The 17663-nt window shown below is 43.1% G+C and overlaps 1 protein-coding gene across 1 annotated transcript in view; it reads left to right on the top strand.

Annotated features, from left to right (window-relative positions):
• LOC137097905 (sorting nexin-8-like) overlaps window positions 1-13719 on the top strand; it is a 56824-nt gene extending 43105 nt beyond the window's left edge. Inside the window, exons 8-11 of the mRNA XM_067473320.1 lie at window positions 2103-2171; window positions 5509-5658; window positions 7925-8074; window positions 9585-13719. Coding sequence (XP_067329421.1) covers window positions 2103-2171; window positions 5509-5658; window positions 7925-8074; window positions 9585-9698 — 483 coding nt within the window. The 3' untranslated portion in view covers window positions 9699-13719. The remainder of the gene's footprint in view (window positions 1-2102; window positions 2172-5508; window positions 5659-7924; window positions 8075-9584) is intronic.
• The last annotated feature ends 3944 nt before the right edge of the window (window positions 13720-17663 follow it).

Below are 17663 nucleotides of genomic sequence, written 5' to 3' on the forward strand. Positions count from 1 at the left end.
TTCCAAACATGGATGGAGAAAAAGCATGGAAAAATGGGTGGCTGGGAGAGATATGATGCATCTTCTTAGGCCTCATGCATCCCTGAAAGGAGAACCCACCAAACTCTGCAAACCTGGTAATACTTTGGTTCTGGATATGTGGGCAGTTATATGAAGACACTGCCCTAGGAGTACCATATGTACTTGAGTATAAGCCGACCCGAATATAAGCCGAGGCACCTAATTTTGCCACCAAAAACGTATTGATTCGGGTATAAGCCAAGGGTGGGAAATTCATCAGCTATTGGTAAATTTCCAAATAAAAATAGATACCAATAAAATTAAAATAATTGCAGCATCCATAGATTAAATGTTTTGAATGTTTACATAAAACTGTAATTTAAGATAAGACTGTCCAACTCTGATTAAATAATTATTCTAACCTTCAATATGAATTTGCTTATGTATCCTTCCAATAATAATGAAGAGAATAAAATAATAAATTTGATAACAACAATAACAACCATAATAAAGTAATGGAAATGTAATAATAACAGTAAGAATAGAGTAAAATAATAAATGTAGTAATAATAGAGTAAAATAATGCATATAATAATAAAAACAACAAATAGAGTAAAATAATAAATGTAAAAATAATAATAATAAATAGGTAAAATAATAAATGTAGTAGAAATAATAAAGTAAATTAATAAATGTAATAATAATAATAATAACAAAAAGAGTAAAATAATAAATGTAGTAGTAATAATAGAATAAAAAAATAAATGTAATAGTAACAATAATAAATAGAGTAAAATAATAAATGTAGTAGTAATTGAGTAAAATAATAAATGTAGTAGAAATAATAGAGTAAAATAATAAATGTAGTAGTAATAATAGAATAAAAATAAATGTAATAGTAACAATAATAAATAAAATAAAATAATAAATGTAGTAGTAATAATTGAGAAAAATAATAAATGTAATAATAATAATAACAAAAAGAGTAAAATAGTAAATGTAGTAGTAATAATAGAGTAAAATAATAAATCTGATAAAAATAGAGTAAAATAATGTAAATGTAATAATAACAATAATAATAAAGTAAAATAATAAATATAATAATACCAATAATAAATAGAGTAAAATAATAAATATAATTATAAATAGACCAAAATAATAAAAATAATAATGGAGTAAAATAATGTAAATGTAATAATAATAATGATAATTATAATAAATAGAGTAAAATAGTAAATGTAATAAAAATAATATGAATAACAGAGTAAAATAATTAATAACTTTGACTTGAATATAACTGGGGGGGGGGTGCTTTTTCAACCTTAAAAAAAGGCTGAAAAACTCAGCTTATATTCGAGTATATAAGGTAGTTGGAATGAAATCGAACAAGGGCCCTAAATGACATACGTTCCTGCTCTGTTTTCAGAGGCTTGCAGGCATCCTCCCTCCCTTGATTTGTTGTGTGCACTTTTTTGACATCTGTCTAAAACATTTGTAGAACAAGTAGTTGGAAAAATTGTTTGGTTGCAAAAATTGCTTTTTGTTGGGAACGATGCCTTGGGCAGTGGTTATATAAGTCTGACTGGGCTCCACAGATCACCTGATTCAACTGTGATGTTCATAGAATCAAAGAGTTGGAAGAGACCTCATGGGCCATCCAGTCCAACCCCATTCTGCCAAGAAGCAGGAATATTGCATTCAAATCACCCCTGACAGATGGCCATCCAGCCTCTGCTTAAAAGCTTCCAAAGAAGGAGCCTCCACCACACTCCGGGGCAGAGAGTTCCACTGCTGAATGGCTCTCACAGTCAGGATGTTAAACTGAAGTATATATTTCATGCCATACCGCTTCCTGCATTTAATAGCTGTCTTGAGTGCCCAAGATTAAGGCACACAGGGCACTGTTTCCAATGTCCTTTCCTTTCCCTTCCTCCTCCTTGGAACAGCAACTTCAGCCATGAAACCCTTGAACCCTAAAGACTCCTTCTATACTGTAATTTTAAAAATTGGAGACTTGTAAATGTCCTTTGTGTGTGTGTGTGTGTGCTTTGCTGCCCAAATTCACACTGTCTCTTTCATTCACTTGTCCTTCGGCTTTCTAGGGTAAACAGGAAGAGAGTGATGTGGTGGAGAAGCTGAATCTTTTCCTGGACTTACTCCAGTCTTACAAAGTGAGTCTTGCTTTCTTTCTGCCAGTGTGTGAGTCAGCTGCCCAGAAACAGCTGTGTGCGTTTGCAGGAAGGCCGTGCATCAGACCAGGGGAAATCCAGCCAGAGAACTTGCCATGAGTCTGAATTAGATGTTGGAAATAGGTTCTTTGTATCTTGGATGCCTCTAGATCAGGCATGGGCAAACTCCGGCCCTCCAGGTGTTTTGGACTTCAACTCCCACAATTCCTAACAGCCTACCGGCTGTTAGGAATTGTGGGAGTTGAAGTCCAAAACACCTGGAGGACCGGAGTTTGCCCATGCCTGCTCTGGATGATGGAGGAGGGAAATCTGGTTAAATAATGCGACCTGAACAATGTATACAAATACAATTTGCATAAAATAGCTTACTTTTCTATTAGTCTTGCAGAAGGGCAGATAGCACCAGTTTCATTGCAAGCTAGATGTTCCTTCAACGCATCTTTGCTCTTGTATTGTGCTATTTCATTTTAACTAGGGAGCATTATTCATGGTGGACAGCCAGAATCTTAAAAGTTTATTTATTTATTTGTTTATCGTGTCAGGAGCAACCAAACATTTGTATTATATTTTTAACAAAACAAACAAACAAACAGACGAAACACAAAGTTTGCAAGCTTGGTAGTTGATTAAATGTCCTTTGACCAGTATCTGGCCACTTGGAGTGCCTCTGGTGTTGCTGCAAGAAGGTCCTCCCTTGTGCATGTGCCAGGGCTCAGGTTGTAAAGTTTGGGAGTTGTAGTTCATCTGCATCCAGAGAGCACTGTGGACTCAAACAATGGACCAAACTTAGCACAAGTACTCAACATACCCAAATGTGAATACTGGTGGAGTTTGGGTAAAATAGACCTTGACATTTAGGTGTTGTAGTTGCTGGGACCTATAGTTCACCTACAATGAGCATCCCGAATCTGCCAAGCAATAGAATTGGGCCAAACTTTCCAGACAGAACCCCCATGGACCAACAGAAAATACTGTTTTTTCTTTGGTGACCCCTCTGACACCCTCTTGCCACCCGCCCATGGGTCCCAAACCCCAGGTTGAGAAATGCTTATTTACATGATAGAAGAGGGAAATCTGCTTCAAGATAGTTGAGTTATGTGACCTGAGCAATGCAGATAAATATCATTTGCATGTAATAATTTACTTTTCTATTAATCCAGGAGAAGGGCAGATAGCATCCATTTTATTGCAAGCCTGCATTTCCACACAGTCTAAATGACAACACATCCTTGCTTTTGTATTGTGCTGTTTCATTGTATCAAGGGCCTCTTGGTGGCACAGTGGGCTAAACCGCTGAACCACTGAACTTGCTGACTGAAAGGTTGGCGGTTTGAATCTGGGGAGCTGGGTGAGCTCTTGCTGTTAGCCCCAGCTTCTACCAACCTAGCAGTTCAAAAATATTTAAATGTGAGTACATCAATAGGTACCACTCTAGCGGAAAGGTAATGGTGCTTCATGCAGTCATGCCGGCCAAATGACCTTGGAGGTGTCTATGAACAATGCCGGCTCTTTGGTTTAGAAATGGAGGTGAGCTCCAACCCCAGAGTTGGACATAACTAGACTCAATGACAAGGGGAAAAATTTACCTTTAAGGAGCCTTATTCATGGGGGACAGCCAGAATCTTCAAAGTAGGATATAAGCATAACAAATGGAGCCCTCGGTGGCGCAGTGGGTTAAACCCATGTGCCAGCAGGACTGAAGACTGACAGGTCACAGGTTCAAATCTGGGGAGAGGCGGATGGGCTCCCTCTGTCAGCTCCAGCTCCCCAAGCGGGGATATGAGAGACGCCTCCCACAAGAATGATAAAACATCAAATCATCCGGGCGTCCCCTGGGCAACGTCCTTGCAGATGGCCAATTCTCTCACACCAGAAGCGACTTGCAGTTTCTCAAGTTGCTCCTGACACAACAAAAAAAAGCATAACAAATGCCTCATAATATAGATGGAGGATAATTGCAAAAGGAGGTTGGTTCGTCTAGAGCAGGGGTCCTCAAACTAAGGCCCAAGGGCCGGATACAGCCCCCCAAGGTCATTTACCCGACCCTCGCTCAGGGTCAACCTAAATCTGAAACAACTTGAAAGCACACAACAACAACAACAATCCTATCTCATCAGCCAAAAGCAGTCCCACACTTCCCATTGAAATACTAAGTTCATATTTGTCAAAATTGTTCTTTATTTTAATTGTTGTATTGTTTTTAAGTGTTTTTTTGCACTATCAATAAGATATGTGCAGTGTGGATAGGAATTCATTCATTTTTTTTCAAATTATAATCTGGCCCTCCAACAGTTTGAGGGACTGTGACGTGGCCCTCTGTTTAAAAAGATTGGGGACCCCTGGTTTAGGGCTTCCAATGAAATCAAGGCAGAAACTTGAACTGAAGACTTCTCTGGTGAACTGACCACTTGCTTGGCCATTTTGATCTACTAGTTCAGCTTTAGTGGTGCCACTTGGGAGGGCAGGTAAAGGTCAGACTCTGCTGGCGGAAAAGGCACTTTGCCGCACTCATTAGTTCCTCTGCTCTGCTCATTATTCTTGCCCTTGACCGTTCTCTGTGCTCCCTAATGCTGCTCAGTACATAATACGAGACAATTAATAGCGTTTTTCAAAATGTACTGTAGAGAAGAACCAGACCAGTTTGGGTTTCCTGTGGCCAGGAGGCAACATGCAGATTCCAGATGGTTTTTGACAGTTCTTTGTGATGGAGGTTTGGTCAGAGGTTTGAACCTTTTAACCCCATCTTCATTTTTAAAATACATGAAGCTGCCTTTTTGTCCCTTTTTGGTTGCAAAAAGCACTATGGAAAAGATAATTTCTGTGTTGCTTTTATGGCCTGCCAGTTTACCATGTGTAATAACTAATGTAGGCTGGGGTGGCAGGGAGATTGAGCCAACTTTTGTTATTTAATTGAAATAATATTTATTTTTTTGGAACTCTGAAAAGCTCTGAAAACTCTGCAAAACTATTACCTATCAATTGAAGGAGGAAGAATTGGCTCTGTATTAAAATGTGTCGTCATAATTATGTTTTATTTAGATTTACTAGCTTGGGTAGCTGGCATTGCCTGGGCAATTTTACAAAATGCATAAGGTTGTAATGCATCATGCCAGGTTAACCCCCTGAAACTCCATCAGTAGTGAAAGTTTGTCATGTTGGGCAAGTTTGCTCTAGATGCAAGAGAATATTATTAGGGTTCCTCAGAAGGCTTCTGCCTTTCTAAAATGTTTCAAAAGATGCTGAGCAGTCCAAGGAATTTGGAAGACAATGAATATAGGCAGCCCAAGGGCCTCTCAGTTCCACAACCTGATTTTTGCAGGATCTGTGTGAGCGGCATGAGAAAGGAGTTCTGCACAAGCACCAGCGGGCCTTGCACAAATACAGCATGATGAAGCGGCAGATGATGAGCGCCTCTGTCCAGAACAAGGAGCCAGAGTCTGTGGAGCAGCTGGAGTCCCGGATTGTGGAGGTACTGTCCTCTCTCTCTTTTGCAACTAAACATTCAGATCTGTGTCTACCATGTGACTCCAGGCCCTGTATCCCAGGATCAGATCCCTGACTTTTCATTATTTATTTATTTACTTTGCTTGTATACCGCAGTTTCTCAGCCCGTAGGCGACTCAACGCGGTTCACAACAAGAGGAAAAAGACAATCATAACAGCATACAATTTAAAAACCATTAACAGAATAGTATACAAAGTAATGACACATCAATAACAACACATTAACGTCTCGTAACCAGAATCATGATCCACTTCGTCGTCCATAATTCCGTTCCTATAGTCATCGTATTCATTGCACTGTTTATCCGAATGCCTGTTTCCTTCGAAACACTATTAACGTAGGAGCTGATCTAATGTCCATGGGAAGGGTGTTCCACAGCCGGGGGGCCACCACAGAGAAGGCCCTTTCCCTTGTCCCCGCCAGCCGTGCTTGTGATGCAGGCAGGATCGAGAGCAGGTCCTCCCCAGAAGATCTTAGAGTCCTGGTGGGTTTGTAGGCAGAGATACGTTCGTATAGGTAGCTTGGGCCCGAACCATTTAGGGCTTTATAGGCCAACGCCAGCACTTTGAATTGAGCCCGGTAGCAAATCGGCAGCCAGTGGAGCTGGTGCAGCAGAGGAGTTGTATGCTCCCTGCGCTCCGCTCCTGTTAGTATCATGGCTGCCGAACGTTGGACTAGTTGGAGCTTCCGAGCCATCTTCAAAGGCAACCCCACGTAGAGAGCGTTGCAGTAGTCTAAACGGGATGTAACCAGAGCGTGGACTACCGTGGCCAAGTCAGACTTCCCATGGTACGGGCGCAGCTGGCGCACAAGCTTTAGCTGTGCGAATACTCCCCTGGTCACTGCCGAAACCTGGGGTTCCAGGCTCAGCGATGAGTCCAGGGTCACACCCAATCTGCGAACCTGCGTCTTCAGGGGGAGTGCGGCCCCATCCAGCACAGGCTGTAACCCTATGCCCTGTTCGGCCTTTCGACTAACCAGGAGGACCTCTGTCTTGTCTGGATTCAGTTTCAATTTGTTTGCCCTCAATCAGACCGTCACAGTGGCCAAGCACCGGTTCAGGACCTGGACAGCCTCCTTAGTAGCAGGTGGGAAGGAGTGACATAAGATTTTCCAGGGTTAAGAAGTCATCCAGTATGCCAGAAAATACAGTACTTTGCTTCCCAAACATTATTATTGTTATTATTATTACTATTATTATTTTACATTTATTATTTTACTCTATTATTACTACCTTTATCATTTTACTCTATTAGTATTATTATTACATTTATTATTTTACTCTATTATTACTGTTATTATGTTTCCATTATTTTACTCTATTATTATTATTATTATTATAACATTTATTATTTTCCTCTCTTTATTATTATTGGAAGGATACTTAAGCACATTTACATTGAAGAAGGTTAGAATAATGATTTAATCAGAGTTGGGGAGTCTTATCTTACATTTAGGTTTTATGTAAATATTCAAAAACATTTAACCTCCTGATGCCTCAATTAGTGTAGTTTTATTGGTATCTATTTTTATTTTAAAATTTACCCGTAGCTGCTGCATTTTCCACCTTCGGCTTATACTTGAGTCAATCAGTTTTCCCAGTATTTTTTGTGGTAAAATTGGGTGCCTCGGCTTATATTCGGGTTGACTTATACTCGAGTATATACGGTAAATCATCAACTGAACTGCATTCAGGACCCACATCCCTAAAACTAGGCCCAGGAAACAGACCATCATCCCCATTCCCTTCAGGAACATCTTCATGAATAGGATCCCCATTCCCATCAGAGGAATCAACTTGAACATGAACGACATGGTCATTCCCATCATCCAAAGCAACCTGATCATTAGACACAATCACAGGCTGAACAGGCTGACATACAACACGGCTTCCATTTGCTCCTTTCAAGGAACAGAGGGCACTTGGAATCCCACTTGCAGTTTCTTTCTGCGTGCTGGAATGTTTTTCTCTTTATTTCTATGGAGCAGAGGCAGCTCTTCCCAGCTCTGTTGCACTTCCTGGCCCCCAATTGCCTTTTTCCAACTCTATTTCCCACTTCCACACTTGTTTACCCACTGGCCAGCTGCTTGAGTACAACCCAGAGTAGAGAAAGATAATATGAGGGAGGATTTAACATGGCGGGGCTTCTTGTGGACATTCCAGAGCAGAGATCTGAATTTCCCTTTCTGTATCATCAGAACATCCTGGTAATTAATTTTTATTTCCCAGCAAGAGAACGCCATCCTGACAATGGAGCTGCGCAATTACTTCTCCTTGTATTGCCTCCACCAAGAGACTCAGCTCATCCATATTTATCTTCCTCTCACATCTCACATTTTGGGAGCGTTTGTCAACTCTCAGATCCAAGGGCATAAAGAGGTAAGGCTGCTTTTGAGTGCTTTGTCCTAAACATAACAGGGGATTCTCTTTAGCAGCATCCTGACTGTGGGACTCCTTTTAGTTAGGTTGGAGCCATCTCTTTTGAGTTTCCAGTGATGTTTAATGTTTCAAATTGCTCTGTTTTAATCACTTGCTGTGAGATTTCCGGGCTATATGGCCATGTTTCAGAAGCATTCTCATTACTGCTCAAGCAGGGAGCTTTGAGATGGTAGAACAGAAACTCTCTGAAGCTCTAGGTGCCCTTACCACCTATTACAGGGAAAACCAGGTGACCCCTAATCCATCTAAAACACAGACATGTGCCTTTCACCTTAAGAACAGACAAGCATCCCGACTTATACTCGAGTCAATATGTTTTCCCAGTTTTTTGTGCCAAAATTAGGTTCCTCGGCTTATATTCGGTTTGGCCTATACTCTAGTATATATGGTATATATCCTACTTACCTAGTTTCCATCAGACCTCACAACCTCTGAGGATGCCTGCCATAGATGTGGGTGAAAACTCAGGAGAGAATGCTTCTGGAACATGGCCACACAGCCCGGAAACCTCACAGCAACCCAGTGATTCTGGCTGTGAAAGCCTTCAACCACACATCGCTCTGTTTTAACTTTTTAAAATTGTGGTTTGTGAATTTAACATGATTTTAACAGGAGCGGAGCGCAGGGAGCATACAACCCCCCTGTTGCACCAACTCCACTGGCTACCGATCTGCTACCGGGCTGAATTCAAAGTGCTGGCATTGGCCTTTAAAGCCCTAAACGGTTCCGGCCCAAGCTACCTATCCGACCGCATCTCTGCCTATGAACCCACCAGGACTTTGAGATCTTCCGGGGAGACCCTGCTCTCGATCCCGCCTGCTTCTCAAGCACGACTGGCGGGGACGAGAGACAGGGCCTTCTCAGTGGTGGCTCCTCGGCTGTGGAATGCCCTCCCTACCGACATTAGACTAGCACCATCTCTAATGGTATTCCGCAAAAAAGCGAAGACCTGGCTGTTTGAGCGGGCGTTCGAATAATTAGTGCAATGATTGGTTAATGAACACTGGAATGGAACAATGGATGACGAATCTGGAACATGTTTTTGATGACGAGACGACAGTGAATGGGTCGTGTAATGTGTAATGTGTAATGTGTTAGGTTGTTAACTGTTTCTATACTGTAGCACTGAATTTTTGCTGTTCGTATTTGTTGTGAACCGCTGTGAGTCGCCTTCGGGCTGAGAACAGCAGTATATAAGTAAGGTAAATAAATAAATAAATAAATAAATAAATGTATTTCAACTCTTCATTGCCTCAGGCAGCTATATAGGCTAGGAGGCAATTTAGGAACACGTTACATATTTCCATATTGAACACTGTGGTCAGATGTTTACAGTTTTTCTTGAAATTCCTCTATAAACACTTGACCTGTTTCCTTTGGTTCGTCAGTCGTGGTCCCTCTTGTAACTTTGTCTTTGTGACAACTCACTCCATTCTCTTCTTTCCTCTAGATGAGCAAAGTCTGGAATGAACTGACGCCCAAGCTGAGCTGCCTCTTTGCAGGATCCAGCGACACGCAAGCACTGCCCTTGTCCCCGCAGGACGGCAACCTCTTTTCTAGTTAATGCTTTAGAACTCTGGGGTGTGTGGGGTGTGGTGGGGAGAGCCACGGGGAAGGCCTATGCAATTGGCAAAGAGTTGCACGGAGTTTGCTTCCCTTTAGCTACTTTTGTACTTTTTGCCTCCTTCGCTGCTTTGAGCTGCCGGGAAATGTGATAGAGTGCATCGAGTGAAGGACTCTCTCTCTCTCTTTAAATTATTTGAGTTTCCATTTTGAATCTCTCCATGGTAGGGATGACTTTTCTCATGTCTCATGTGCTACACTTGGCAGAGCACTAGGAATCTTCCATTGCTGATTTACTACGGGATGGGAAACCTGCAATCCTCCATGTGTTTTTGGACTTTGGTTCCTCTCATGCCTAAGTGATCAACCTGTGGAAGGCCACAGGTTCCCCAGCCCTCTTAGATACTTTAATTTTACTTTAATTTTACTCTGGCCCAAATGTAGCTGCTCACTGGAGGGAAGGATACTAGAGACAAAGTTGAAGTACTTTGGCCACATCATGAGGAGACAGGAAAGCCTAGAGAAGACAATGATGCTGGGGAAAGTGGAAGGGAAAAGGAAGACCAAGGGCAAGATGGATGGACGGCATCCTTGAAGTGACTGGACTGACCTTGAAGGAGCTGGGGGTGGTGACGGCCGACAGGGAGCTCTGGCGTGGGCTGGTCCATGAGGTCACGAAGAGTCGGAGACGACTGAACGAATGAACAACAACAACTAGCCATACAATTGTCTAGTGCTAAGCTCATGCACAGAATGTGTGTGTGTGTGTGTTTGTGTGTATATATGAGAGAGAGGTAGAGAGGACCATACACTCATAGGCATAAATTATGCTTTGCAGACAGAAAATCTCAAGTTCAGTTATGGGCATTTCCAATCAATAGAAATGCCTAGAAAGAAACCGAGAACCTGGAAAGTTGCTGTTTGCCCGAAGAAATAATGCTGGACTAACCAAAGCAACATCTCTGGACATCAGATTGGAAGAGGCTGTGTGAGCAGCTAGAGGTCCGTAGGCCTAATCTGACACATAGATAGGACCACTGGGTTGCAGTGAGTTTTCCAGGCTGTATGGCCATGTTCCAGAAGCATTCTCTCCTGACCTTTCGCCCACCTCTATGACAGGCATCCTCAGAGGTGGAGCCCCCGGTGGCGCAGTGGTTTAAAGCCCTGTGCCGGCAGGACTGAAGACCGACAGGTCGCAGGTTCGAATCCGGGGAGAGGCGGATGAGCTCCCTCTATCAGCTCCAGCTCCTCATGCGGGGACATGAGAGAAGCCTCCCACGAGGATGATAAAACATCAAATACCATCCGGGCGTGCCCTGGGCAACGTCCTTGCAGACGGCTAATTCTCTCACAATAGGACGCTCCTGACACGACAAAAAAAAATCCTCAGAGGTTGTGAGGTCTGTTGGAAATGAGGCAAGTGAAGCTTAGGTATCTGTGGAGTAATGTCCAGGGTGGGAGAAAGAACTCTTGTCTGTTGGAGGCAAGTGTGAATGTTGCAATTGACTGCCTTTATTATTTATTTTATTTTATTTATTTACAGTATTTGTATACCACTTTTCTCACCCTGAGGGGGACTCAAAGCAATTTACACATTTGTTGTTCATTCGTTCAGTTGTCTCCGACTCTTCGTGACCTCATGGACCAGCCCACGCCAGAGCTCCCTGTCGGCCGTCACCACCTCCAACTCCTTCAAGGTCAGTCCAGTTTATACTGGTCCATTTAGTTTTCTTGGCAAGGATACTGGGGTGGTTTGCCATTGCTTTCCCCAATTTACACATAAGTAATGGCAAAATTCAGTGCCAATAGAAACAATTACAATTGTACACTACAATTAGACATAAATCAAGTTAAAAACAGTACGTCCACAAGCAATGAAACAATCATTAAAACAATAAAACAGTCTCATCTGTCAAATCGCATTCCATTGAATAGCTTTGCAGCTTCGAAATAGCTTTGCAGCTTCGAAACCTGGCTGCTTCTTGCCTGGGGGAATCCTTTGTTGGGAGGTGTTAGCTGGCCCTGATTCTTTCCTGTGGAGACCCAAATCCACTGATTGTGGTAATGTGAAAATAACTAAATTAATTCAATGTATATATTACAAATACACATATCAAAAAACAGGACTGCCACATTCACATTGAGTAGAAACAATTAGTTCTTTTCTTGAAGTATAAAGCAAAGTCTTCGTGTGAGTAAATGTCCTGTTCTTTATTACATATGAATAGACTCCAGAAGTATGAATTGACTCCAACCTGCTTTTTTTACTGTTTCCTGTCATGCTAACTCAACCAGAAAAGTCAACCATAGCAGAGCACTTGATGAACCAACCTGGTCACAGCATACTATTGGAGAACACAGAAATGCTGGACCACTTTTAACAACCACCATGTCAGGCTACACAGAGAAGCCATTGAAATCCACAAGCATGTGGACAATTTCAACAGAAAGGAGGAAACAATGAAAATGAACAAACTCTGGCTACCAGTATTTAAAACACCAAAATCAGGACAGTAAATAAAGAACAACACACAAATAACAGGAGAATTCTTGACATGAAACAATCAGGGCCAGCTAATACCTCCCAACAAAGGACCCCCAGGCAGCAACCAGCCAGGCCTTGAAGGTACAAGGCCATTCAGTGCTAATCAAGGTGATCAGCTGCAACATGCACACTTGCCTCAAACAGAGAGTTCTTTCTTCCACCCTGGACATTATTCCACAGATATGTAAACCCCACTTACCTAGTTTCCAACAGACCTTACAACCTCTGAGGATGCCTGCCATAGATGTGGGCGAAACATCAGGAGAGAATGCTTCTGGAAAATGGCCAGCCAGCCCAGAAAACTCACAGCAACCAAGTGATTCCGGCCAGTAGAGCCTTTGACAGCAGATAGGATCAAGTTTTGTCCAGATAGTCCAGCCTTATTTGCTGGCATTACAGCTGCAAACTTAGGAAAGTATAAAGCAATGCCTTGAAGGGGACCAAAGGCAGTTTGGCACTTGTAGAGAACGTTTTGACACTCCATATTCCTATTTGCACATTAGCAGCTGACTATGACATCTCGTTATGCAATATATGTGACCTATCCCAAGATATATTAAAAATGTATGCTGGTGAAAAAGAGGACAGTAAGCTATATTGCAAAATGGCTGTGTTAAAAGTGCCTGTTTTGGGCAACACAGCACTTATTACATACAGCCCACTCCCCACTTATCTGGACCAACACAGTTGAAGACTTCTTTGTGGGTGTCTCAAAACCATGACTAGTACCAAATCTATACCAAGTGTTATTTTCAGACCACAGATAACTGAAACCATTTGAAAGCAACCAGCTTTGTTTTTATCTGTTTTGAAAATCTTGGGCAAAAAAAAGAAGAAGTTAAAATTGAATTTTGATTGCAATTTCAGCACATTATTTATTTTGCAAAATTCAATGTTTGCTGTTTGATTTCTTCTAATGTTTATAGAAGTTATGGCAAACACCAACCATGTAAATATATCACCTCAGCCCCTTCCCATCGTTCTTTGTCGTAATTCAGATGTTATCTTTTTCACTGGTGTGCCTCTGATGTTCTTGGCAACATGTTTTTCTTGCTCACTGGGCTGTGGATGGTTCCTCTCCTCGATGATTTCGTTTGTGTATTCATTCCTGAATAGCAATGAGCTGTTTTTGGATGTGTCTGTATGCGGAATATCTTACTCATTAGGGTGATGAGACAATCCACTTGAAGGAGCTCCGAGATTCCTAGTTACAAAGGATGTGTGACGTGTTTGCCTCATTTGTGCCTTTCGAGTGTGCAAGATATACTTGTGAGGAGGAGGAAAGTATAAAGGAGGACCCCCTGTGGTCAAATATATCGGCAAAGAGCTAGATTAGGTATGGACAAATTCAGGTCCAGGAGTTGGATGTGACCCCTTGGGCTCTTTTCTCAGGCCCTCCCCTCTCTTGCCATCCTAACCTCTCTTCCTTCTCTCTTTCCTTCTTCTTTCCCTCCTTCCTTCCCTCTAATCCTTCCCTCCCTTTTTCTCCCTTCCTTCTTCCTTCCCTTCTACTCTTTCATCCTTCCTTCCTTTCCTCCCTCCTTCCCTCTCAAACTCTTTTTCCTTCGTTACTTCCTTCCCTTGTGTCTTTCCTTCTTTCTTTTCTCTCTCCCTCCTTCATTCCTTCTCCTCCCTTTCTTCCACCCTTCTCTTCCTCCCTCCCTTCCCTTTTTCCTTCTTCCTTCCCTTTTGTCTCTCCTTCCTTCTCTTTCCTTCCTCCTTCCCTCTCTCCCTCACTTCCTTGACTCCCTCTTTCTCTCTCCCACCTTCCTTCTCTTCCACCCTTTCATCCTTCCCTCTCTCCCCTTCTTCCTCCCCCTCTTTTTTCCTTCCTTCCTTCCTTCCTTCCTTCCTTCCATCCATCCATCCTTCCATCCTTCCATTCTTCCTTCATTATTCCTTCATTCCCTTTTGTCTTTCCCCCCTCCTTCCCTCTCACTCTTTTTCCTCCTTTCCTTTTTTCCCTTTTGTCTTTCCTTCCTTCTTTCTTTCCTCTCTCCCTCCTTCCTTCCTTCCTTCTCCTTTCTTTCTTCTTCCCTTCCTTTCTTCCACCCTTCTCTTCCTCCCTCCCTCCCTTCCCTTTTTCCTTCTTCCTTCCCTTTTTCCTTCTTCCTTCCCTTCCTTCCACCCTTTCATCCTTCCTTCCCTTTTGTCTCTCCTTCCTTCTCTCTTTCCTTCCTCCTTCCCTCTCCCCCTCACTTCCTTGCCTCCCTCTTCCTCCCTCCCTCCTTTCTTCCCTTCCACACTTTCCCTCTCTCATTCTCCCTTCCTTCCCCCTCTCTTCTTCCATCCATCCATCCATCCATCCATCCATCCTCCTCCCTTCTATCATTCCTTCCTTTCTTTCCTTCCTTCCTTCCTTCCTTCCTTCCTTCCTTCCTTCCTTCCTTCCTTCCCTTTTGTCTTTCCTCCCTCCCTTCCACCCTCCCATCCCTCTCTTCCTCCCTCCCTCCTTTCCTCCCTCCCTTCTCATTTTCCTTCCTCCTTTCCTCCTGGCAAAAGAGACGGTAGAGAGGGAACATGAGAACCCTGTTTCAAGATTTCAAAAGGTCTCCCATTGAGGAGGAGGAGGAGGAGGAAAACTGACTTTCTGCTGTTCTAGAGACCAGAACACAAGGGAGAAACGGTTTCAAATGGCAGGGAAAGAGATTTGGCAGAACTTCCTGGAGAGTTGCCTAGGGAGAGTGGTGGAGTCTTCTTCTCTGGAGGCTTTTCCACAGAGGCTTTTGGGAGTGCTTTGATTGTGCCTTCTTGCATGGCAGGGGTTTGGACTGGATGGCCCTTGGGGGGTCTCTTCCAGCTCTAGGATTCTCTATCAGGAGCAGGCAATATGGGGGTCTCACGGAGACACTTTTTCTCTCCCATCCATCATCTCATCCTGACCAAGACCAACCCTTTTGGGATCCAAACGTTTCCTGTCTTCCCTTCACTTTCTGCCTCTGAAGGAGAAGAGGAAGGGAAGGAAAGGGCAGGGAGGGGGTTTGGGGAGACCCCCCTCCCTCCAAGCCCACCCAGCTCCGGCCTGCCATGTGGTCCAAAGTTAGAAAGTTTGCCCATGCCTGAGCTAGATCCTTCCTGAGAGAAGCCTGGAAGTGTGATGAAAGGCCCTTTATTGGGATTTCATGGTTTGAAGCTGGTGTGTGAGGGCCTATTCCTACCAAGCCTCTCTTTCACTTGATTGAATGTCACTGTGTCAGACGCATAGCTTATGTTGAGGACAGACCAGAGAAGTGTATTATAGGGATTTCTGTTGTCCAAAGTGTATTTTTTTATTTTCCGAAGAGGGAAAGTCTCTCAAATTCACAGCAGGATCACTCTCTGTAAAATTACTGAAATAACTCCCTGGCCATCTGCAGAACACATTTTTTAAGCAAAGGGTTAAATGCACAGGAAGGTTAAAAGGATCGCGATACGTTTTTTTCCTTTTAAAACCAAAAAGAGAAACTAAAGTGAGAGAGGAAACAAAAACAGTATTGAATAGATTGGTTTGCACATTTCAAAGCTAGTATTGTACTGCTATCCATTGCAATAGTTTTTTTATTTGTACCTAATTCATGCTTCAGTCAAGATAAGCCTTTCTTGTCACCAAGTGTTTTGGGCAAGGGAGAGCCAGTACGGTAGAGGGCTTCGAGTTCACGACTATGACCCTGGGCAACTGGGTTCGAATCCCTGCTCAACCATGGAAACCCATTGGGTGACGTTGAAGGCTCTCATGGTCAGAATCACATGGTTGCTGTGAGTTTTCCGGGCTGTCTGGCCATGTTCCAGAAGCATTCTTTCCTGACATTTCACCCACATCTGTGGCAGGCATCCTCAGAGGTTGTGAGGTCTGTTGGAAACAAGATAAGTGGGGTTTATATACCTGTGGAATAATGTCTAGGTGGGAGACACAATTCTTTTCTGCTTGAGGCAAGTGTGAATGTTGTAAATGGCCTCTAAATGCTAATCATAGAATCCTACTGTTGAAAGAGAGCTTGTGGGCCATCCAGTCCAACCCCATTCTGCCAAGAAGCAGGAAAATTGCATTCCAAGCACCCCCGATGTCCATCCAGCCTCTGCTTAAAAAGAAGAATGTGTGCCCTGGAGTGTGATGGAGGCTCCAAAGAAGGAGCCTCCACCACTCTCCAGGGCAGAGAGTTCCACTGCTGAACAGCTCTCACAGTCATTAAATGCTAATCAAGCTGAATATTTGCAACATTCACACCTACCTCAAGCAGACAAGAGTTCTTTCTCCCATCCTGGACATTATTCCACAGATATATAAACCTCATTTGCTAGTTTCCAACAGACCTCACAACCTCCAAGGATTGCTGCCATAGATGTGAGCAAAAAGTCATGGGAGAATGCTTCTGGCCATACAGCCTGGAAAACTCAAGCAACCCACTGTTTGTGTTTGTTTTTGTTTTTGTCATATCAGGAGTGACTTGAAAAACTACAAGTCTGTGTTGTGAGGTTTCCGGGCTGTATGGCCATGTTCCAGAAGCATTCTCTCCTGACATTTCGCCTGCATCTATGGAAGGCATCCTCAGAGTTTGGAAACTCACAGAAACTAGACCTCACAACCTTTGAGGATGCCTGCCATAGATGCAGGTGAAACGTCAGGAGGTAATGCTTCTGGAACATGGCCATACAGCCCAGAAAACTCACAACGGCTGGCGATTCCAGCCATGACAGCCTTCGACAATAAACCGGTGTGAGAGAATTGGCTGTCCCGCAAGGACATTGCCCAGGGGATGCATGGATGTTTGATGTTTTACCATCCTTGTGGGAGGCTTTGCTCATGTGCCTGCTTGGGGAGCTGGAGCTGACAGAGGGAGCTCAACCCGCCCTTCCCGAGATTCGAACCTCTGACCTGTCGGTCATCAGTCCTGCTGACACAAGGGTTTAATCCACTGAGCTATTGGGGGTCACACTCCTTCTGCCTCAGAGGAAGACATGGGAAAACCCTCTGATTTGGGTCAGCATTAGTTGGAAATGACTTAAAGGTAACAACAACTGTTATGGCAGTGTTTTCAACCTATGGTTCTCCAGATGTTTTGGCCTTCAACTCCCAGAAATCCTAACAGCTGGTAAAGTGGCTGGGATTTTTGGGAGTTGTAGGCCAAAACACCTGGGGATCCACAGGTTGAGAACCACTGTGTTATGACCTAATCCTAGACACAGAGGTAACTCAGGGAGGAGTCTCAGACCACCTCTCTTCCGTCATTGAACTTATTTGCCTCTTTAGGTCCAAATGGATAGCTCAGGCTGTCAGTTTCAACACACCGACTGCCATGAAACCAGCTCAGAGGCCCACGCAATATACATTTCTATAGAGAAAAAAAGCTGCCTTGATATGTTAATATAGAATATTGGTAAAAAAATTTACGATTGAGATTTAAAGTATTATATTTTATATATTATTCTTCAGTTTCAGCTGAA

The sequence above is a fragment of the Anolis sagrei genome, chromosome X (assembly GCF_037176765.1).
Source record: "Anolis sagrei isolate rAnoSag1 chromosome X, rAnoSag1.mat, whole genome shotgun sequence".
Taxonomy (NCBI): Eukaryota; Metazoa; Chordata; class Lepidosauria; order Squamata; family Dactyloidae; genus Anolis; species Anolis sagrei.